Below are 22,616 nucleotides of genomic sequence, written 5' to 3'. Positions count from 1 at the left end.
CCATGCTACGCCACTGCTGGGGCCTTCCTAAGTTTGTTCTGAAGAATCAAGGCGTGGCCACACAGGTGAGGCCAATTGGTAACTCACAGCACCTGGTGGCAAGAGCTAGGAAGGGATATAAGGTCAGCATTTTCCCTTCGGCTCTTTGCCACAGCAATATGTTCCCTGCCTTGCTGTGTTTGGTTCCTTGACTCCTTGCTTCTTGATCTTCGGACCCTTGACTTCATGACTCCCTGCTTCTTGTTCCTCGGACCCTTGGCTTCTTGACTCCTGGCTCTCTGACCCTCGGACTCTCGGCTTCCTGACTCCTGGCTTCTGGACTCCCATTCCTACTCCCAACCCCCGGTCCCGACGTCCCCAGCTGGGACTTTGATCGCCCGTGAACTGGATCGTGACACGTGGACTCGGTGAATAATTCAACACAAATACAATTTTGGAAATGTTTCTCAAGTCACGAATGAATTCTTTCACACAAAGAAGACGGACAAGGGACTGGGAACACCAAGAAGACAAGAACTATCAGGAAGCCTGTGAACCTCTCAGTTTTCACGGTGAGGAACAAACAGAGTTGTGAGGAGAAGGAAGCCCCACTGGGTACCATTCCAGGTCCGTAGGAAGGGTACTCTCCCAGCCTTCAGTCTTTTTCCTCTCCATGAGTGATGATATGGACGAGGTTCTTATAGTCCAGGTTTCCGGTCACGTCAGGAGGGAAGGCTGCAAACATTTGGTCTATCTGCAGGAAAGAAGCAGGCAGGGAAAAGTTCTCTGGAGGTTCATTTTATCCAACCTTGCACCGGTTATACCTGGAATTGCAGTCCTCTAACTGCTTTGACTGATGCTCAAGCAGCACAACCCTATGCACATTTATTTAGAAGTAAGCAAGCCCTGTAAGGATGGTGCAGTGGGTTAAACCACAGAGCCTAGGACTTTTCGATCAGAAGGTCGGCGGTTCGAATCCCCGCGACGGGGTGAGCTCCTGTTGCTCGGTTCCTGCTCCTGCCAACCTAGCAGTTTAAAAGCACATCAAAGTGCAAGTAGATAAATAGGTACTGCTCCGGCGGGAAGGTAAACGGCGTTTCCGTGCGCTGCTCTGGTTCGCCAGAAGCGGCTTAATCATTCTGGCCACATGACCCAGAAGCTGTATGCCGGCTCCCTCGGCCAATAAAGCGAGATGAGCGCCACAACCCCAGAGTCGGCCATGACTGGACCTAATGGTCAGGGGTCCCTTTACCTTTACCTTTTAAGCCCCTTAAGATGGGTGCTCAGTGGGACTTACACCAAACCAAGTGTGCATAGAGGATTGCACTCTTAATCAACCCAAGCTCTAGCCTGCAATCTTATGTGCAGTTACCTGGGAATAACTTGCACTGAAATAGGCCTTATATTTCAGTAGACATGCATAAGACTGCCAGCCAATTAACAGCAGGGCAACCCTATGTCTGTTTCCTTGGAAGTAAGTCCTTCTGTGTTGTCAATGTGTTTAGACAGGGAGCCTTAATATCCTTATCATTAGTCCTGGGAGGTTTACTGTAAAAATACTGCTGAATACTTGCTGGTGCCCCGCCAGCAGAAAAGCAACATTACTAAGCCAAAAATATTTAATATGAATATTTGAAGAGGCTGCTGGATCAGGCCAATGGCCTGCACCTAGGCCAGCATCCTGTTCCATACGGACGGGGCTGCTGAGATGAGAGCACAGAGTGAGAGCACAGTCCTCTCGCTTGCTCTCACAATGCTACAATTCCCAGGGTTCCCTGGAGGTAAGCAAAGAGAGACCCCCTTGGTCCATTTAGCTCAGGGTTGTCCACACTGTTGGGTAGGAACTCTCCAAGGTCTCAGGTAGGGGACTTTTCCAGCCTACCTGGAGTTGCTGGGAATTGATCCTAGGATCATTTGCTAGCAAAGCATGGGCTCTGCTGCTCAGATATGGCCTGTCCCTAAAAATAAAGGGAGCTGCTAGAACTCAACGTTCTTGACGAGGGTGGAATTAAGTAAGCTGGAAAGTGTGCAGAGGAGGGCGAACAAGATGTTCTAATTTCTAGAAACCAAGCCTTATGAGGAACGGTTGAAGGAGTTGGGGATGTTTAGCCTGGAAAAGAGGAGATATAATAGCCATCTTCAAATATCTAAGGGGCTGTCACATGAAAGGAGCAAGTTTGTTTTCTCCTGCTCTGGAGGGTAGCACCCAAACCAATAGCTTCAAGTTATAAGAACTTTCTGACAGTAAGAGCTGTCTGACAGTAGAACGGACTCCCTGGGAAGGTACTGGACTTCTTGGAGGTTTTTAAGCAGAGGTTGAATGGCCATGGGTCAGGGATGCTTTAGTTGAGATTTGAATCATTGCAGGAGGTTGGGCTAGGCAGGGAATGGCCTGGTTGGCCCAAGGGGGTGCAGAAAATGCACTTCACTCAGTGTGATGGCCTGGGATTCGGACTCGGATGCTGAACCTGAGGGATCCCAGCCTGCACAGGATTCCCTGCCTCCAGAACCAGCTGAGCCGGGGCTGGGGCTTGAGCCTGAAGGGTCCTCACCTGTGCTGGATCCTCAGGTGCAGGCATCAGCTGAGCCTGCTCTGGCTCCTGAGGTGATGGAGGACCCATTGCCTGCAGGTGCTCCACTCTCAGCCCCATCAGGGGAAGCTGAGGTTGCCTCTGGGTCCGGTAACCCTCCAGCCTCTCCTGAGCTGCAGAGGCTCAGGGCAGAAAGGCGGAGGGAACTAAGTTCCCGCAGGAGGAGTGCTCGCCTCCAGGCCAGGAGAGGCAAGTCACCAGAGGATCGGGGCCGCCCTATGCCTGGGGGCAGATAAAAGGCGGCCAACCTCAGTCCCAAGTTGTGGGAGCAACATTGTTGGTTGCTTGTTCCTGCCTGAACCCTGTCCTGCTTCTCTGCCTGAGCTCCTGAGCCGCCCTGGCTCCCTGCTTGCTTGCCTGTTCCTGACTTCACCTGACTCCCTGCCCTGCACCCAGATTCAGCTACTACTGACTGCCTCCACATTGCACCTTTGACCTCGGACCGGACTTGGACCTCGCCTCTCGGGTAACCCACAGGACCAGCACACTCTGGCTCGGACTGGATATGAGTCCACCTGCTTGTTTCTGCACGGCTTTGGGTGGCCAGGCAAGGACACAGGTTCCTCTGGGCACCTTGGCAGAGGAACGCAAGGGGCAGGGGCACTGATACAGCTCCTTACCAAAGGCGCAAGGGAGTCTATGTATGCCCCTGGCTTGACTAGATGACCCTCAGGGTCCTCTTCAGCTCTACAATTCAATTCTTCTAGAAGCATAGCAGGCAGAGCATTGGTCTCAGCACTGCACATCGTGATGGACAGCAGTGGTCCAAGGTCCAGGACAGCGGTTTCCCCCAGTTCTACATGCAGAAGCATAGCTGTCAACTTACAGATTTGAAAATAAGGCACCAGCAGCCTCGAAAATAAGGGATCAGCAGACAAAATAAGGGATTTTCCGGGCACAGGTCTGTTCAACTTCTGAGCCCCTCCGAGTCAAAGGCAGAAAGTCCAGCCAGCAGCCAAACGAAGCCTCATCAATAAGGGACAGCAGCAGGGCATGGCGCTGGGATAAGGGACTGTCCCGCCAAATGAGGGACGCTTGACAGCTATGCAGAAGGCAGGCACTGAATGCCAAGCTGTTCCCCTTCTGTTTCTGAGCTCCTGCCCTCCCACTTAGCCCATTCAATGCCTGCCAGCCCCCAAGGCCTCCTCTTACCTCCTCCTTCGAAAACCGTTCTCCTTGCGTCATCAGCATCTCCTTGATGCTGCAATACAAAGCAGGGGACAGATGGAGGACCACGAGGGAGCAAAACCCCAGAGCAAAATGACAAGGAAAGCTTTGAGAGGAGCAGAGGCTGCAGCCTTTAATTGAAGGGCCTGAGAGACCGATGGCCTTCATATCTCGTAATCAAAGGCTGAAACGGGAAAGGATTCACCGCGAAGCTTCCAAAATCAGCACCAACATCATTTCGGCTAGAATCCTGTTCTCAGTGGCCAGCCAATGCCCCAATGGGAAACCCACAAGCAGGATGCAAGCATGGGAGCAATTCTCTCTTCCTGTGGCTTCCAGAAACTGGTATTCAGAAGATTTACTGCTCTGACTGTGGATACAGAGCGTAGGCACCATGGCTAGTAGCCGTCAATAGCCTTTTCCTCCATGAAACTGTCCACCCGCCCCCCTTTAAAGTCATCCAAACTGGTGGTGATCATTGCCTCATGTGGTAGGGAGTTCCACAGGTACTTACTAGTTCGCCTTCAGGCCTTTGCCTTCTGGATCGAACACTTTGAAAGCGTTCAGAATAGTCTCTTCTGGATCTGCACCTGGAAGTCACGGAAAAGAGATCTGGAAAGTGAAATACTTATGGGAGGCTGGCCTGTTCTCTCCACCACTGTGGGGGAGGGTGTTCTTGCACTGCTTGGGGTTGGACTAGATGACCCTTGGGGTCCCTTCCAATAATAATAATAATAATAATAATAATAATAATAATAATAATAATTTATACCCCGCCCATCTGGCTGAGATTCCCCAGCCACTCTGGGCGGCTTCCAAGCGGGTGTTAAAAACAATACAGCATTCTCAGTGTCCAGGCTGAACGATGGGGGTGGAGATGCTCCTTCAGGTATACTGGGCTGAGGCGTTTAGGGCTTTAAAGGTCAACACCAACACTTTGAATTGTGCTCGGAAACGTATTGGGAGCCAATGCAGGTCTCTCAGGACCGGTGTTATGTGGTCACTCCCAGTCACCAGTCTAGCTGCCGCATTCTGGATTAATTGCAGTTTCTAGGTAACCTTCAAAGGTAGCCCCACGTAGAGCGCATTGTAGTAGTCCAAGCAGGAGATAACCAGAGCATGCACCACTCTGGCGAGACAGTCCACAGGCAGGTAGGGTCTCAGCCTGTGTACCTGGTAGACAGCCGCCCTGGACACAGAATTAACCTGCACCTCCATGGGCAGTTGTGGGTCCAAAATGACTCCCAGGCTGTGCACCTGGGTCTTCAGGGGCACAGTTACCCCATTCAGGACCAGGAAGTCCTCTACACCCACCCGCCCCCTGTCCCCCAAAAACAGTACTTCTGTCTTGTCAGGGTTCAACCTCAATCTGTTAGCCACCATCCATCCTCCAACCGCCTCCAGGCACTCACAACTCTGATTCTATGTGTGTGGCAAGGTGGTTGGAGCAGGCAGTGAGGAGATGCCAAGAACCTCTTCCCAGAAGGTGCTCCTTGCTTGTGGCATGGGGGGTGAGGGGGAAACACCTTCTACCCTCGTCTCCAATCTCACCTTTAAGTTTTTCTCCAAACATGGTCAGGAACACTGTGAAATTGATAGGCCCAGGAGCTTCCTTGACCATGTCGTCCAGTTCTTCATTCTTCACATTCAAGCGTCCTGAGGAAGGAGGGAAACACGACAGAGTAGAACAGGCATCCCCAACCTTCAGCCCTCCAGATGTTTTAAACTACAGTTCCCATCATCCCTCACCACTGGTCCTGTTAGCTAGGGATCATGGGAGTTGTAGGCCAAAACATCTGGAGGGCCACAGGTTGGGGATGCCTGGAGTAGAAGAACTCTAGGGGAGATTTGTCAACGATCCATTCAAATATCGAACTAATAATAATAATTTATTATTTATACGCCACCCACCTGGCTGGGCTTCCCCAGCCACTCTGGGTGGCTTCCAACAAAATATTAAAATACCGTAATACACCAAACATTAAAAGCTTCCCTAAACAGATGTCTTCTAAAAGTCTGGTAGTTGTTCTTCTCTTTGACATCTGGTGGGAGGACGTTCCACAGGGCAGGTGCCACTACTGAGAAGGCCCCCTGCCTGGTTCCCTGTAACTTGGCTTCTCGCAGTGAGGGAACCACCAGAAGGCCCTCAGCGCTGGACCTCAGTGTCCGAGTAGAATGATGGGGGTGGAGATGCTCCTTCAGATATACTGGACAGAGGCCGTTTAGGAATTATCACGTTAAGCCTGTGCAACAGGAGCAGGCAGCTTACCGCCTTTTGGGGGACTATAATTTCCACCAGCCCCAGTCAGCAGAGCCGATAGCCGTGGGTGACAGGTGTTATACTTTGAAAAGAGAGCACCGTGTTGGCCACACCAGATTGAGAGGCCCCCACCAAACCTTTGGCAACCGACCAACTGCATCCAGTGGCCCACCAGAGGGCTGTTTTGTTACCTGGAACTGCAAAAAATTAGGGTTGCCGGGCACACAGCAGGCCACTATAAATAGTTCACAGGGCTCATGAGAGGCAGTGTGGTGTAGTGGTTACAATGCTAGACTGGGATCTAGGGTTCCAACAAGCGTTCAAATCCATGAAGCCCATTGGAACTGGCCTTGGGCCAGTTTCTGCCTTCCAGTCTCACCTCCCTCACAGGTTTGTTGTGGAGATTAAATGAGCAGGAGGAGATCCACAATGAGCTCCTTGGAGGAAAAGGTGAGATATAAATGCAGGGAATGAATGAATGAATGAATGAATGAATGAATGAATGCAGACTGGTTTGGGCTTGATGGGTTACAAGTCCTGCTGAACTATCAGAAAGATCCCAGATCTTTGAATAGCAAATGATTCAGATTTCTGCATGTTTGGTTTTTCAGACTTTGTGGGAATCGACATTTTGAATTTAAGTTGGTGGACCTGGCAGAGAATTTTAGTTGGGTGGTGAGAGGAGAGAAAATGTTGGCAATTGAAATAGGCCTTTTCGTTGAAAAAAAAAAATCCATGCATGCTGTATGTATGTCTATTTATTAAAAATGCTTCTAGGCTGCTCTTTGGGGTTGTTTTTTTAATCCAACTTGAGTCCTATTCAGAGCAGACCCACTGAAATTAATGAACCCAAGACGCCCAAATCACAACACTACAAACAGGCGTGGTCTCCCCTAAAGAATTCTGGGAGATGTAGTTTGTGAAGGGTGCTGAGAGTAGTTAGTAGGGCACTCTATCCCCCTCCCAGAACTACAATTCCCAGAGTTCCCTAGGAAGAGGAATACACTGTCTGGGAATTGTAGTCTCTTTAAAGTGGTATGATACTGCTTTAAATGTATACAGTGCAGATGGGGCCTAACTCAGGTTCATTAATTTCAGTGGGTCTACTCTGCGTAGGACCAGCAATGAATGCAACCTTTCCCCCCCCCCGCCCCCTTTTTATACAAAGATACCAGGTTGCTATACAAAGGTAAAGAAAAGCAAAACAGAGAAATCCTCTGTAATACAGTTATGGATAATACATCATCATAATAAATAAAAACACTAGAGGCAGTTTTAAAAGCAGACAGAACAGCCTAGATACAAAACCATAAAAATGTAAGGTTTGTCCTGGTTCGCTTACTAGCTTTTGGGTGTTTTATAGGGTTTCTTCGCTTACCTAATGCGGCGAACGTATCTCTCAGGTCTGCTTTGTCAATGAACCCATCGCGGTTCTGATCCATGATGGTGAAGGCCTAAATGAGGGATATCAGGGCACAGTTGTGTTACCTAGCCACACAGGAAAGAAATTGCTTTCCTGAGAATCTTGGCATTATTATTAGGGGAAATTACATCCGTAAATGTGTGCATGAGGAGAAATTCACACTAAAATGGTGGTGAACTTTCACGAGGGCTTTAAAATAAATGCATTGCCAGATGGTACACAACACCAGTGCAGTTAGGGAAAATGTACAAAACTAGTTCAAATATATGTTGGAAGTGTAAGGGAAAGGAGGGGACATTTTATCATATGTGGTGGGATTGTAAGGTAATTTTAAAAATTTGGGAAATGATATACAATGAATTGAAGAAAATGTTCCATTTAACATTTGTTTAAAAACCTGAAGCATTGTTATTAGGGATTGTAGGGAAAGATCTGCCAAAAAAGCTGAAAACATCTTCATGTATGTGACAACGGCGGCGAGAGTTTTAATAGCTCAAGGATGGAAGACTGAAGAAACCCCCAACTAAAGAATCATGGCAACAAAAATTGATGGATTATGCAGAACTGGCAAAACTGACATACAAGCTACGGGACAAGGATAACTGTGACTTTAAAGATGAATGGGAACCCTTTACAAAGTATTTGAAGATGCAACAAAGCGAACTGGACTCCTTGGCTGGTTTTGAATAAACATTCACAAACTTTTTATTGATAATAATCAACTAAATAGTTTGAGGATCTATACAACTGTGTAACATGCAGAAAACAGCATTTTTAGAGAAATCAAAGACTGGAACTGAGGGAAGTCGGGGAGTGGGGGTGGGTGGGTTCTGTGGGGGGAGGAAGGGAAAATGGGGGTGGAATAAGGATGATATGTTTCTGGATAATATGTTTTGTTTTACTTTTGAATAAAAAAGTTATTTAAAAATAATAATAATAAAATAAAATAAATGCATTGCAAAATGCTGCGGGAATGTGGTCACTGCAAATTGGGAAACTGATTGGGTCGTTTGTCCCCCCCCCCCTACTTCAATGCCTCCCCCTCCCCACACCCAGGCTCCCGGGCTCTACCTGGGAGCAAACCCAGAAATCTGTTCTGCAGAACCGAACAAAAATAGGATGGGGGACGGGGACGGAGTGAAAATCAACCCAGAGTATGCACCACCTGCTGGTGTTTTGCCATGCGTTGAAATTGGCAGGAGTCTTGTATTCCAGCATTTAAGCTCTGGTATTGTGAACAGGTTCCACGGCTGAGACCGGGCTTCCCATTTAAGCCCCTTTTAATTGGTTTCTAGAACCTTTAGTCTCTGAGAATGTGGACTCACCCAGGACTTGGCATGGAATTCTGTGCTTAAAATAAATGAGTAAAAGAATTGGCCTGGCCTGCCCTCAAGACACAAGGCTCCCCGCGGCCGGCTGATTTGGTATAGCAAATGAACACCTGCAAAGAGGGGCTGCTTTTATTACAGGTGTGGAACAGAGACTGAGAGATAAGCCAAAGGCTCTTCAGGGGAGTTTGTGGAGAGTGAGATTTGAATGTGGAGCTGCCTCTTTGACTCAGTGCACAGCCAGCCTGGACTGCTTTCTCAGAATGATCTAGGAAGCTAACAAAATTTTGTTAGCTAAAAATTGGAAACTACAAGATTTACCAACAGTGGAGGACTGGCAGATGAAGATGATGGAATTTTTGGAGCTGGCCGACCTAACCGGAAGAATCCGTGATCAGAAGGAGGAGGAGTATCAAGATGAATGGAAGAAATTTAAGGACTATTTAAATAAATATGTTAAGTTAATCTAAGTAGAACTACTTGTGAGTAACTGATTGGCCTAGGAGGTAACTCTGTTAAATTACACAATACTATGGATTGAAGTCAATATGGAAAGGAAGAAAGATGTTAAATGACTAAGTAATTATTATTGGAAAATAGCGTTGGAAAACTGCGACAATGAATAATTTGGAAACTCAGCTAGTGGGATTTGAGGAAGTCATATAAGAATGGTACAAAAGTGGATATCTAACAGTTAAGATAAATGTTTGTTTGTTTGTCTTTTTTCTCTTTAATGTAATGTTTTCTTTTTTCTTTTTATTGTTGTTATATAAATTTGGAAACTCGATAATTTTTTTGGAAAAAAACAAACAAAACCAGAATGATTTAGGAAGATTTTGGGTGCAACTCTACCCCAAAAAGGCCGTTCCCCCACCCCTGTCTTGACGTACCTCCTTGAATTCCTGGATCTGAGCCTGCTCAAACATGGAAAAGACATTGGAGTTGGCGCCTTCGGATCGCTTCTTTGCTTTCTTGGGAGACTTCGAGAGAAGCAAGGGGGAGAATAGTTATTCACGGGTGCCCCCTTAAGCCTCGGAGCTGCATCAGGGCTGCAGCAGAGGTGGGGAGCAGAAGGAAGGTGTTCCACCTGCACAGCTAAAAAGCCAGCAGATTTTATCATTCATTTATATTATTCCATAGAATCAGAGCCGTCTTTCCCATAGGGCTCAGTGGTGCGTTGCGCCAGGGCACTGGCCTCTCAGGGGTGCCCCAGTGAATGGGGGAGCTGCGCGGCCTCCCCTTTCCCTGCATGCCCGCCAGTTGCGCCCCGACAACCATAAGGATTGCTCTCCTCTCGAGGAGGCTTGGGAGGGGCGCAGCTTCACTCCCAAGCCTCTGTAGGGATCTATCTCCCGCAGCGGCATGGGGGAGAGTCGCGCCCCCGATGACTGGCACTGCGCAGCTACGGTCGCCCCAACACTATCCATGGTAATTTGGGGGCGCTGGGCGGATATTTGCACCCCAGTGCCGCATCTGCTAAAGACGGCCCTGCATAGAATCACAGAACTGTAGAGTTGCAAAGGGACTCCCAGGGTCGTTATTACTATTAGGTAAAGGTAAAGGTACCCCTGCCCGTACGGGCCAGTCTTGACAGACTCTGGGGTTGTGTGCCCATCTCACTTAAGAGGCCAGGGGCCAGCGCTGTCCGGAGACACTTCCGGGTCACGTGGCCAGCGTGACATCGCTGCTCTGGCCAGAGCCAGAGCCAGAGCCAGAGCCGCACACGGAAACGCCGTTTACCTTCCCGCTGGTAAGCGGTCCCTATTTATCTACTTGCACCCGGAGGTGCTTTCGAACTGCTAGGTTGGCAGGCGCTGGGACCGAGCAACGGGAGCGCACCCCGCCGCAGGGATTCGAACCGCCGACCTTTCGATCGGCAAGTCCTAGGCGCTGAGGCTTTAACCCACAGCGCCACCTGCGTCCCATTATTATTACTATTATTACTATTATTATTATTACTATTAGTAATTGATTATTTATGCTGTTGCTGTTTGATGCCCAGGTGGCTTCTAAGCAATTTGCCAAACCCAAAAACCAGTTGCACCACACTGATAAAATATGGAACAATTGGGAAAAAAGAGAGTAGCTAAAATACAGAACAAACCAATCCTATTGAAACATTAACCAATAAACATTTACCTATATATGTCCAATATCATGAAGGTGGCGGACTCTCCTCTATTGGAGTTTTTAAATCGGAGGTCTGTCGGGGATTCTTTAGCTGTGATTCCTGCATGGCAGGGGGGTTGGACTAGATGACCCTTGGGGTGCCTACCTGCTCCACAATTATATGATTCTATTAAAAGAGGCCGTCAAACAAGAGGCCTTTTAAAGCATCCCGTTAAATTGTTTATACCCCACTCTTCATTATTCACACAATCCCAGAGGGAGGGCTTGTTCCCACTTAACTTTGTGTTTTCCAGGCATTGCCCACACTTTAAAACTCCATGTCCGACTGCTGTTTCTCTGACTGAGCTTTCTCCCTGAAAACCCGCTCTTTCCTGCTGAATTGGCACAAGCAGCAACCTGCAGAAAACCCAAATTGCCATTTGTTGCGCTTCCGCTTTAATGGGTGGGTTTTTGCAGGGAAAACTCACGGCAAAAACACAGTTCAGTGTCAATAAGCCCTGAGGAACAACTTTTAAAACACAGCAAATAAATATTTCACTTAAATATAAAACCAGACTGTATACCAACAGCTTAACTGCATCCGCCGAATGAGGGGCAACGCATTCTGGGAGCCTCCTTTCCCGGTTCATCTTAGCTGGTTTTACAGGTGAGTGTGAACCGTGGGAAATTCCTAAGTAAAGGTTTTTAGAACCACTATTCTGTGGACTTCACCAGAGGGCAATGTTTGCTTATCTAATAAATAGACAGGATATGGAACGCGAGGTTGCTCATTTTCTTCTCTTCTTTAGCGTTTGTGTTGCGTCATTTTATATTATGAGCCTTCTACAATTTATAAACTACTTTGGATGCCTTTATCTGACTTAGGAGCATGACCCCCCCCCCATAAATAAATTTGCCTTTGAGGTCAGTCCACTCGTCTTCTCCACAGCAACACAGGGAGTTGCCTCATGAAGAATTGGACCCTGGGTCTGTCTAGTGCAGTGCTGCCTACATCAACTGGCTGGACCTTCAGGTCGTGGTCTCCAAGATCTCAGATCAGGGTCTTTCTCAGTCGCCCGTGGGCATGCTGCAGACTCAGGCTGCCACTGTTTTCGAGCCGGGCACCTAGGGAAATGATCAAATCCTCTTGAGTAGCCTTCTTCCTTGACGTTCGTTGCCAGAACCACAGCTTGCGGAAGGAGTCAATTCCACAACCTCACTATGAATTTCAGGCACATCCAACAGGTAGATCGTGATCTATCGGTAGATCACTGGACGTCTGTGGTAGATCACTGACTCCTCCCAAAGAAGCTAAACAACTTTGACCTGAACCTCAAAAAACAGGGCTTTCCTGAAAGAAAATATTATGAAAATGATTTGCAGGTGGTACATGACCCCAGTCAAGCTTGCAAAGATATACCATGTGTCTGATAATAAATGTTGGAAGTGTAAAGAAGCTGAAGGAACATTCTTTCACCTCTGGTGGACTTGCCCTAGAGTGAAGGTTTTCTGGGAAATGATTTATAATGAACTGAAAAAGGTATTTAAGTATACCTTTCCTAAGAAACCAGAGGCCTTTCTCTTGGGCATTGTTGGTCAGAGTGTGCAAAAGAAAGATCGAACCTTTTTTATGTACGCTACAACAGCAGCAAGGATACTCATCGCTAAAAGCTGGAAAACTCAAGAATTACCCACACTGGAAGAATGGCAGATGCAACTGATAGACTATATGGAATTGGCGGAGATGACGGGCAGAATCCGAGACCTGGGAGAAGAACTGGTGGAGGAAGATTGGAAGAAATTCAAGGATTATCTACAAAAATATTGTAAATTGTATGACTGTTAAGAAAGATGTAAGATTAGCAAAAGCATGGCTTCAACAAACTAGTTGAAAAGAATACAAATTTAAATTTAATTGGAAGATGAAAAGATAAATTTTGGATAAGTAACATTTTATAATTAAGTGTCAATAAGAGTATGTTAAATCTTAAAATTTGAGATATTAATATTGAAAAATTATATTATATGAATTAAACCAAGTTAATAATTTGCTGGTAAAATTTATGAGCTTAGAAAGCAGGAACAAGGGTTGTGAGGAAGTCCAAAGATGAACATGAAATGTGGATTTTGGAAAAGATTGTGTTATTACCTATGTATTTTATTGTTAAACTAAAATTTAATAAATATTATAAAAACAAACAAACAGGGCTTTCCTTCCTTAAAAAAAGTTCAACAACTTTGAACTGAACCCCCAAAATGGGGTAGATCACTGCCAGTTTTTAACTCTATGAGTAGATCGCAGTCTCTTGGGAGATGGCCACCCTGGTTGGGGAGCATACATAAGATGCTGACTTAGACTGAGTCTGACCACTGGTCCATCCCACCCAGCCTTGTCTACACGGATTGGCAGCATCTGTCCAGGATTTCAGGCAAGGAGTCTGCCAGCATTACCTGGAGACGCCAGGCTCACCTGGAAACCTTTTGCATGCAAAGCAGGTGGCCCTTTCATAGGAGACACACCTTTTATAGGAGACAAATTTTAGATTGTAGGTGGACTCTTCTGTTTTTAAGCTTTTATGGGAAGTGGGGTTGTCTTTTCGTTATAATCATTTTCTGGATTTAAATTGTATCTATACATCATGTGCATTTAATGATATTCACACTTTGGGTTCGCTGCCCTGGAATATTTCAAGTATACAAACAAACCAGTTAAAGAACCTGCGTTCCCACTAACTTGTGGGATAATTTGCATGCTTCCAAAACCTCAGAGAACAGTCATGAGCTGCTGTAAAACTTCTCAGCCTCCTCTGATTCAAATCAGCTCCCCCTGATTCATGTAGGCTGTGGTCCTTACCCCACTTACCTGGAAGTAAGCCCCACTGAATTCATTGGAGACATGTAAAGGAATGTGCTGTGAATCTAGCCTTGAACATCCTTGCGAAGGGGAAACAGATTCGCCTGTTAAGCAGCTCTTCTTCACCTGAGATCAATAACCATCCTGCTTTCCCAATATTTTCTGGGACCTTTTCTCATTCCATCCTCTGCCCTCTACCCCAAATATCCCCTCTCTGACCCTCTTACTTACCATGTCTCAGACCAAACTGTGCAGCCCACAGTCCCGTTCCAAGAGGAATCTTTCAGCTGGTGCCCCTTGCACTCCGGCTGCGGAGACAATAAATAGAGCCCATCCCAGATTAAAAATAAACCCATCTCCACTTTTGGCTGTGGCAGGTGAGTTAGTCCCCCTTTCTCTCTCCAACCCCCCCATCTCCTTTCTCTCTTCTTAAATAACAGCTCATTGTCATGCGGTGACATGTGAGACGGACAACGGGCTCCAAGGTTAGAGGCATGCCGGGCGCCCTGACAGTTTCTCCTTTTAAGACGTCGACACAAGTCCTGCTCAGTGGCTGAATAATAGCTGGACACCTGCGTGTGTCAGTTTCTCCTGGATGTGCAGCTGGAGGGGCAGCAGAAGTGTGTGTGTGTGTGTGTGTGTGTGTGTGTGTGTGTGTGTGTTAAATGGCACACCAAGCAGAATTACCAGCCAGCAGTGATGCATTTTGTGTCTGTGTGTGCATATCAGCCTTGAACAAACTTGGGGGCCTCCAGCTGTTTGGAGTTATGAATCTCTGGCGCAGCTATATGAGTTGTACATGTGGGAATGTTCTGGGGTACAGGAGAGGATATATTGACTAATTATATCCTTATCCAACTTGTGCTAACAAGTTCCCAAAATATCAGCAGAGTTTATGACATTCCCTTTTAAGTTCGCAACGGTTACGTCTGCACAGGTTCGCTAGAACCTCTATAATAATTACTCTGGTAATTTCCCCTTTTGTTCCCTCTTAAAATACAAGACACGCCACAGTCTTTATAAAAGTATAAAAGAGTTTACTCACGTTCTGTTCACAATATGATCCCAGAAGGCAGACAGCTTAAAAAAGGTTACATACACTTAGAATCTATCTTATAGGAAGATAGTACTGTCCTCTCTTGGCTGAGAGCCAAGAGGGCATGTTGCTCCTTCAGAAGATGAAGATGAGAGAGAGAGATATGGCTGCCTGCCCTGTGCTTTTATCATTTACCTGCACAGGTGAGGCCACACCCACCTCTGGTCACATGCGGAGGAAGTCCGTCCCCAGGAAGTTTACCTGCTTGCTAGACAGACATCCCTCCCCATGTTCTAACATGTACACTCTAGGAATGTTGTCATTGACTGCTCCTGTGTTTACATCCCACAGTACAGTGGTACCTCAGTTTACAGACGCTTCAGGTTACAGATGCTTCAGGTTACAGACTCCGCTAACCCAGAAATAGTACTTAATGTTAAGAACTTTGCTTCAGGATGAGAACAGAAATTGCGCAGCGGCGGAACAGCAGCAGCAGGAGGCCCCATTAGCTAAACTGGTGCTTCAGGTTAAGAACAGTTTCAGGTTAAGACCGGACCTCCAGAACGATTTAAGTTCTTAACCTGAGGTACCACGGTAATCCAAAATGGCTGGAGGGCACCAGGCTGGCAAAGACTGGTGAGTGTATGTGTATAAAAATGCAATTGTTGTTGTTGTTGTTGTTGTTAGCATTTTTTTCAATTTCCTTCTAAGCCACCATCTCAAGGCGTTTTATGCGCAAGAGAATCAAAAACAGTTAAAGGGACAGCAAACACATTGAAGACAAGACGAAAACCCCGATAAGTAGACAGCCACGGCAAGGACCCATTTCACCAGCTGGAAAAGGCTGTCGGGACAAAAAGGCCTTCAGCTGCTCCTGGAAAATCTGTTGTTATCTCAACAGGAATGCCGCTGCACAGAACAGGGGCAGCCACGCTGAAAGCCCTGCTCTAACCACTCTTGAGCACTCCATCGGAGCAAATGGGTTTTCTGCTCATAGATGTGTAAGGGGTAAGGAGGTCCCTCAAGTTGGCACACTCTAGAGCAAGATTTCTCAACGTCCACGCTGTGGGGCAGTTTTCCTCTGTTTATACAAGATGCTGGGGCCCTGTCTGCTTGGGAGAGAGACCTTTCAGCTGACCCCACCCTGACAGTCTTTGTGTTTATATTTTTAGCTTTTTACTCTGCCCCAGAGCATCTCCTTGCCTGGGGCCAGGAGCAGAGAGATACTTAGACGAGGGGAAGGGGGCTGAAGGTGACACCCACAATACCCTGTCTTTGTCCTTGCGTGCAGCTGTCTTAGTTGCACAGGATGAAAATGAATGATGAAGGTGGCAGCAGCTGCTGTTTTGGATGTGCTTTTGCACCACCCCCTTTCCCCCTCCCTCTCCTCCCAAACTACATGAGAGAGCTGGAGTCCAGTCTTCCAGGAAGGGGAGTCCTTCTCAGTCCCCAAAGCAGAGCCTCCTATTTCTTCAGCCCTTCTTCAGTCTGTCTTTGCCCATAAGGACTCCCACTCTCCCCATGCCTGACCAGTTGACCGTTGGCCATTGGGAACCCTATGGGAGTTGACATCCAGCAACATCTAGAAGGCTGGAAGTTCCACATATCTGAGATAGGTAGATGATAGATAGATGATAGATAAATAGATAGATAGATAGATAGATAGATAGATAGATAGATAGATGATAGATAGATAGATAGATAGATAGATAGATAGATATAGATATATAGATAGATAGATGATAGATAGATAGATAGATGATAGATAGATAGATAGATAGATAGATAGATAGATAGATAGATAGATAGATAGATATGGGATTCTTTCAGATAAGCAAAAAAATACTGTACATGATATCAAACAAGACACATATAACAAAGCTTCACTATGAACTTAATTCTGGTGCTGCTGCATAAAGGAAAAACCCAAACAATCGTGAAGATGTAGAAAAAGTGAAATGGAAGGCCATGAAAGGTAATGTTTAGATTTTAAGCTTAGGTATAATGGAATAAGAGGGACACGGGTGGTGCTGTGGGTTAAACCACAGAGCCTAGGACTTGCCGATCAGAAGGTTGGCGGTTCGAATCCCCGCGACGGGGTGAGCTCCCGTTGCTCGGTCCCTGCTCCTGCCAACCTAGCAGTTCGAAAGCACGTCAAAGTGCAAGTAGATAAATAGGTGCCGCTCTGGCGGGAAGGTAAACGGTGTTTCCGTGCGCTGCTCTGGTTTGCCAGAAGCAGCTTAGTCATGCTGGCCACATGACCCGGAAGCTGTACTCGGCCAATAAAGTGAGATGAGCACAGCAACCCCAGAGTCTGCCACGACTGAACCTAATGGTCAGGGGTCCTTTTACCTTTTTTATAACGGAATAAAGTTCCAGTCCATAATGGATGATGGATATCTAGGGTGGGGAGGACTGCTCCCTGTTGTCTCAAAACAAAAGTGACAAACAAAACCCAAAGTAACTGAGAAGGATTGTTGAATTTAACTCCTCCAAGTTGTCTGTTTTGCTCTGTCTCTTTTTCTGTAACTGTCAACTGCTCCCACCTTGTTCCACCATCCTTTTCGAGTGAAATGGGAATATCTCCAGTGGTTGGCCAACTCTAGGGTTGCCATGTTTCAAAAAGTGAAAAACTGGACACAAAAGTTGTTGAACTTATTTCTGGTGGCAGCTATTTCTGCCCGGACACTGTTTCCGACTGCAGTATTCTGGCTAAGAAAAGCCGTGTGTAAGTTCCAGTGGTGGGTGAAGTTAGAGGGGAACATGGGTGGATCAATATTACCTATTCCATTCAGGCCAAAGCATTTGAGGAGACCACAGAGCAGGGCCAGTGAGAGGGGGCACTGTCGTAATATACAGATACTGACTCACATTTGCATGCACGAAAGGGTTAACCTGAGCCCTGAGCTCAGGTTGCTCGTGAGGGTGTGGCTTAGCAGGCTCTCAGCAGGCTTTGCCCCACCCCTTTTTCTTTTCTCTTCCTGCTTCCGGAAACAAGCAAAGCAAGGAGCCAGGGGGGCAATGACTCCCAGTTGCAAGAAAAACCAAGTGAACTCAATGAGTCTCTCCAAAAGGGAGATTTTATAGCCTGCGTCTTTGTTAACCCAAAGATTGCATGATTCCTTTTTGTAAGGAAACAAAGGACTTGTGTGTGCACTGATGAGTTAACAACTCTTAGGGAGTATTTGTCAATTCTGTTTTGAGGAAGACAAATCTGGTATAAAGGCACCCCCACGCCCTGCCGTGGCACATGCTCAGAAAGAAAACAAATGTTCAGGGTTGGGGATTTTTTGTAACAGAAATAAAAGTTCAATCTGTACTTCTTTTGGAGTACAGTGAATATCCTTCCTGGCAGCTGCCTCTCACTCACATCGCCTTTGTTCTGGATTCCTCCCTAGTTGGATGTTAATTCGCAGGGTTTAAAAGGCCTAGCAAGCTATCCTAGATATCCTGGGATGGAGCTGGAGCTAAACTAAGCACCCAACACCAGGATGGAAGGAGCAGTTCAGAAGAGATGAAAGGAGGCCACGGGGCGCTACAGGTGGAGAGGAGACGGAATGGAATGTTAGCTGATTATTGATAGTTATAAGAATTTTCTATAACGACATCAGATATTGATTTTAGTGTAGTGCAAAAATTTTTAAATTTTAATCTTAATCTTAAACTTTTCTTATGAATGGCTGATATTTGTCCTTGCGAGTTGTGAACTGTGTTATATTACTTGTGGCTTGTACGAGTCTGCTGTTTTATTTGATTTGTTTTGTTGTGTTGTGTTTCATGATGGGCGTAAAGCCGAATAAACATTTTGATTTGATTTGAGGGCAAGGCTCCTTCCGCTGATGCCCTTTTTCAGGTGAGATTCAGTTGCATCCCAGAAAACTGGGCTTATCCACACTGCTGCTCCCTCCTGGGGGAAATCGATCTATAGCCCTCAAGTGTAGCAAACAGCAATTAGGCGTTTCACTGGATTGACCTTTGCCGATTTGGTACCAGGAAGCAGTGGGGCATGGAGAAAACCACTTGGACCCCTGCCTTTTGGGTGTGGATGAGCCCTTAGACCAGGCATGGCTGAACTTGGCCCTCCAGATGTTTTGGGACTACAACTCCCATCATCCCTAGCTAACAGGACCAGCAGTCAGGGATGATGGGAATTGTAGTCCCAAAACATCTGGAGGGCTGAGTTTGGCCATGCCTGCCTTAGACTGTACATTTAACGAGGATTATAGGAATATAGGAAACTGCAGGATAGAGCTCTTGAGCATCCTGTGAAACTGAATGTTGTTATCATTTTTTCAACATAGTCTTATATATTCCTTAAATAATTTCCATTCTCCGTATACTTTTTGATTTCATCCTAGCAGAATTGAATGATACTTGTGTACAATAAATAAACGGAATAAACATCTCAGAGGAATATATGGAAAAAGTTGTAAAATAAACTGCACGATAAAATCAATAGAAAAAGTATAATGAGAACGATTGGAAGTTTTTTTTATAGAAGACTTTATTGGATAAGACATGATGTTGTATAAAGATTTGGTGTTTTTTTAATTGACATTTTCTTGCTACTGTTAAACTCTTGTTTATCCTTCTTTTTCTTCTTTCTTCTTTCTTCTTTTTTGTGCTTAATTCTGTTGTACTTACCTTTATTGTATGACTGTATTTTAAATTAATACAGATGTTATAAAAAGAAAAAAAGAAGCTGAATGTTGGAACATTCGGGGCAGGGAAAAGGAAGCCCAAAACCTGCCCCTGCAGGAGGCAGTGGTGGCCCCCAACTTGGATGGCTTTAAAAGAGGCTTGGGCAAATTCAAGGAAGAGAGGCCTATGGATGGCAACTATGATGCTCTGCTTTCCTGGTCACAGGCAGCAAGACCAGTTGCTGTGTTATGTACTGAGTTGAATAGGATCCAAAAGGCAGCAGTCTGATTGGTCCTAGAACAATAGGGTCCAGAATGCAGCAGTCTGATTGGTCCTAGAACAATAGGTTTCAGAATGCAGCAGCCTGATTGGTCCTAGAACAATAGGATTCAGAATGCAGCAGTCTGATTGGTCCTAGAACAATAGGAAGCAGAATGCAGCAGTCTGATTGGTCCAAAAACAATAGGATTCAGAATGCAGCAGTCTGATTGGTCCTAGAACAATGCAGCAGTCTGATTGGTCCGCAGGAGCCACCCAATCCAGCTCCAGGTGGAAGGGAATCCGCAACCTGATTGGCCTACAGGTGAATCCCGGAATTAGCCAATCACGTGGGGCCCATTGTGTAAATAATGTATATAAAGCAGACATTCTGGGGGAACTTCCATTCCTCCTCACCACTATGAGCTGAATAAAGAGCATGAAATCCACTCTCGACTCTGAGTATATTTCAGCTCCCTTGGCTCCTTGCTTGCTTACTCCGAGGCCACCTCAGCTCCTGACACCCAGTACCCCTTGGCCAGCCCCAGAGGCACCATTCGCCTGGAGAGCTTGTAGCCAGGGCTGCTGCAACAAACAGCTGTGCAAGCCTTTGGGGTGGCAGAGACACAAGAGGACATGAGAGGAGAGAGGGACAGAGGGCAGTGTTGCCTACGGCACCCCTGACCATCATTCAAGGCACCAGAAGGTGCAACGGCACACTGGTTGAAAGCCACTGTCCTAGCGGTTTCCATAGAGGAATAAAAGTGGGCTCAACATCTCAGACTGCAGGAGACAACACAGATGGCTCTACTCCACAAATAGGTTTTGCCAGCTTGATTGTTAGCCCAGAAATGGAAACAAGAAGAAATTCCAACGAAAGAAGAATGGCAGACGAAAATAATGGACTATGCAGAATTGGACAAAATGGCAGGAAGGATTTGAAACCTGGGGGACCAGAGATTTACAGAAGGTTGGAAGAAGTATATGAACTACTATGAGCTGAATAAAGAGCATGAAATCCACACTCGACTCCGAGTATATTTCATGCTAGAACCCACAAAAGGAGAGAGGGCTCTTGTGCCCCTGCTTTCAGGTTTCCCTTTGGGGTGTCTGGCTGGCGACTGTGAGAAGAGGATGCTGACTAGATGGGCCAGGGGCCTGATCCACCACAAGGCTCCCCTGATGTTCTCCTAGGAAGTGTCACCTTCCCAGTTGGAAAAACAAGAGGGACCATGAACAAAAGGGGGAGGGAGACTATGCGAGTTATTCTGGGGTGAGAGCCAAGGCATTTTGAAAGGGATTTAAATAGACAGCAGGCCAAGCCTGTTGGACAAAGAGAGACAGGATAAGAATAAACTCCTGGACTCAAGCTGAACCTTGCAGTTGGTTTGCCTTGCAATTGCTCCCCGGCTGGGGGACTTGAGGGAGGGGGGTGCCGTTCCTCAATGTCCCAGCGTCCACTGAAAGCGGCCTTGGGCTGAGTCTGACGCCTCGCCCATCAAGCTCAGTGTTTGTGCTGGGCCCGGGGGTAACCTGTGAAATGCGGTCCAGGACCGGTCCAGAATCCAAAGGTTCTGCTAGGAGTCAGGGCCAAGGCAGGAAACCGGGCAAGAACAGTTGCAGGATCTAGCATACAGCAATGTTGCTCCTGCAACCTGGGGCGGGGTCCGACAGCCTTTTATCTTTGTTGGGGTAACGGCTGGTCCTGATCCCCCAGCAATTCACCTCCCTGTCTTGCCCGAAGGCGAGCACTCCTCCTGCGAGTACTCAGGTCTCTCCTTCTCTCAGACCTTAGTCTCTGCAGATTGGGAGACATCAGTGGGTTTCTAGACCCAGAGGCCGCCTCAGCCTCTCCTGACCCAACCAGTAGTGGAGCAGCTGTAAGTGATGGCCCAGCTGAAGGCAACGAGGTCATCCCCGCATCTGGAGCCAGGCCAGGCTCAGGCCCCTGACTCGGCCAAGCTGGTGCTTGTTGCAGGGGAACCTGCGCAGACTGGGGCTCTTCAGGATCAGGCCCCAGACTCGGTTCAGATGATGCCTGAGGCAAAGGATCCGGTGCAGACTGAGTCTCCTCTGGTTCCAAGTCCGAGCCCAAGTCCCAGGCCATCAAAGTGTTGTCCAAACCGCAGCAGCTCTCCAGGGTTTTCAAGATGCTGGAATTCGAACCTTGGTCCTTCTGCATGCAGATGCTTGGCTGCTGAGTTATGGCTCTCGCACATTCAGTTAAACACCTAAGGTTCGGATACAGCCACTCTCACCCCTGAACTGTCCCCAGCAGATGCTTCTGAAGAACTGGCTGTGTTTTCAGGCAGAGGTTCCTCCCAGTCGTCCCGTGAGGGTATCTGGGAGCTAAACCTGGGACCTTCCCTGTGCAGAGCAGATGTTCTAGCACCCCTGCTCTTCTAAAGATAGCTGCTTCACCGCTGCTGCCAATATACCCCTGCAATTTATTCAGATTTATAACCCTAGCAAGCAGCAAAAGGTCACAACATATCAGCAATGCCTTGCAGGAACTCCCCTGGATCAGGTCCATAGCTCAGCCTCTCGACTTTTGATTAGGTGACTGCTTGGCTGATTTATGCGGCTTGATTTCCTTTGTTTGTTTGTTTGTTTCTTTGATTAATTATTTCTGTTGGATTAGGTCAGGGGTCAGCAACCTTTTTCAGCAGTGGGCCAGTCCACTGTTCCTCACACCATATGGTCGGCCACACTATATTCTGAAAAAAATAATGAATAATAATAATAATAATAATAATAATTTTTTATTTATACCCTGCCCTCCCCTGCTAAGACTCAGGGCGGCTAACAACCAATAATAAAAACAAGTTGATTAAAATACAATTTAAAAGATTAAGATGCAACATTAAAACAATTAGGGAGCAATCCCATCATAGGAGGAGAAAGGAGGAATTCCTATGGCCCACAAATAACCCAGAGGTGCATTTTAAATAAAAGCACACATTCTACTCA

The 22,616-nt window shown here is 46.7% G+C and overlaps 1 protein-coding gene across 1 annotated transcript; it reads right to left on the bottom strand.

Annotated features, from left to right (window-relative positions):
- Positions 1-426: 426 nt before the first annotated feature.
- MYL2 (myosin light chain 2) lies at positions 427-14,081 on the bottom strand. The gene is made up of 7 exons (XM_079987633.1): positions 13,943-14,081; positions 9,639-9,728; positions 7,376-7,451; positions 5,289-5,393; positions 4,252-4,327; positions 3,723-3,771; positions 427-733 (listed from the first exon to the last, which is right to left on the bottom strand). Exons 1-7 carry the CDS (start codon positions 13,943-13,945, stop codon positions 635-637), a joined length of 498 nt encoding a protein of 165 aa, XP_079843759.1. The 5' UTR covers positions 13,946-14,081; the 3' UTR covers positions 427-634.
- Positions 14,082-22,616: the final 8,535 nt, after the last annotated feature.

Source organism: Podarcis cretensis (genome assembly GCF_951804945.1).
Source record: "Podarcis cretensis genome assembly, chromosome: 8".
Classification (NCBI taxonomy): domain Eukaryota; kingdom Metazoa; phylum Chordata; class Lepidosauria; order Squamata; family Lacertidae; genus Podarcis; species Podarcis cretensis.
Note: the sequence above shows the minus strand (reverse complement) of the source record. Positions and strands in the feature narration are given on the sequence as shown.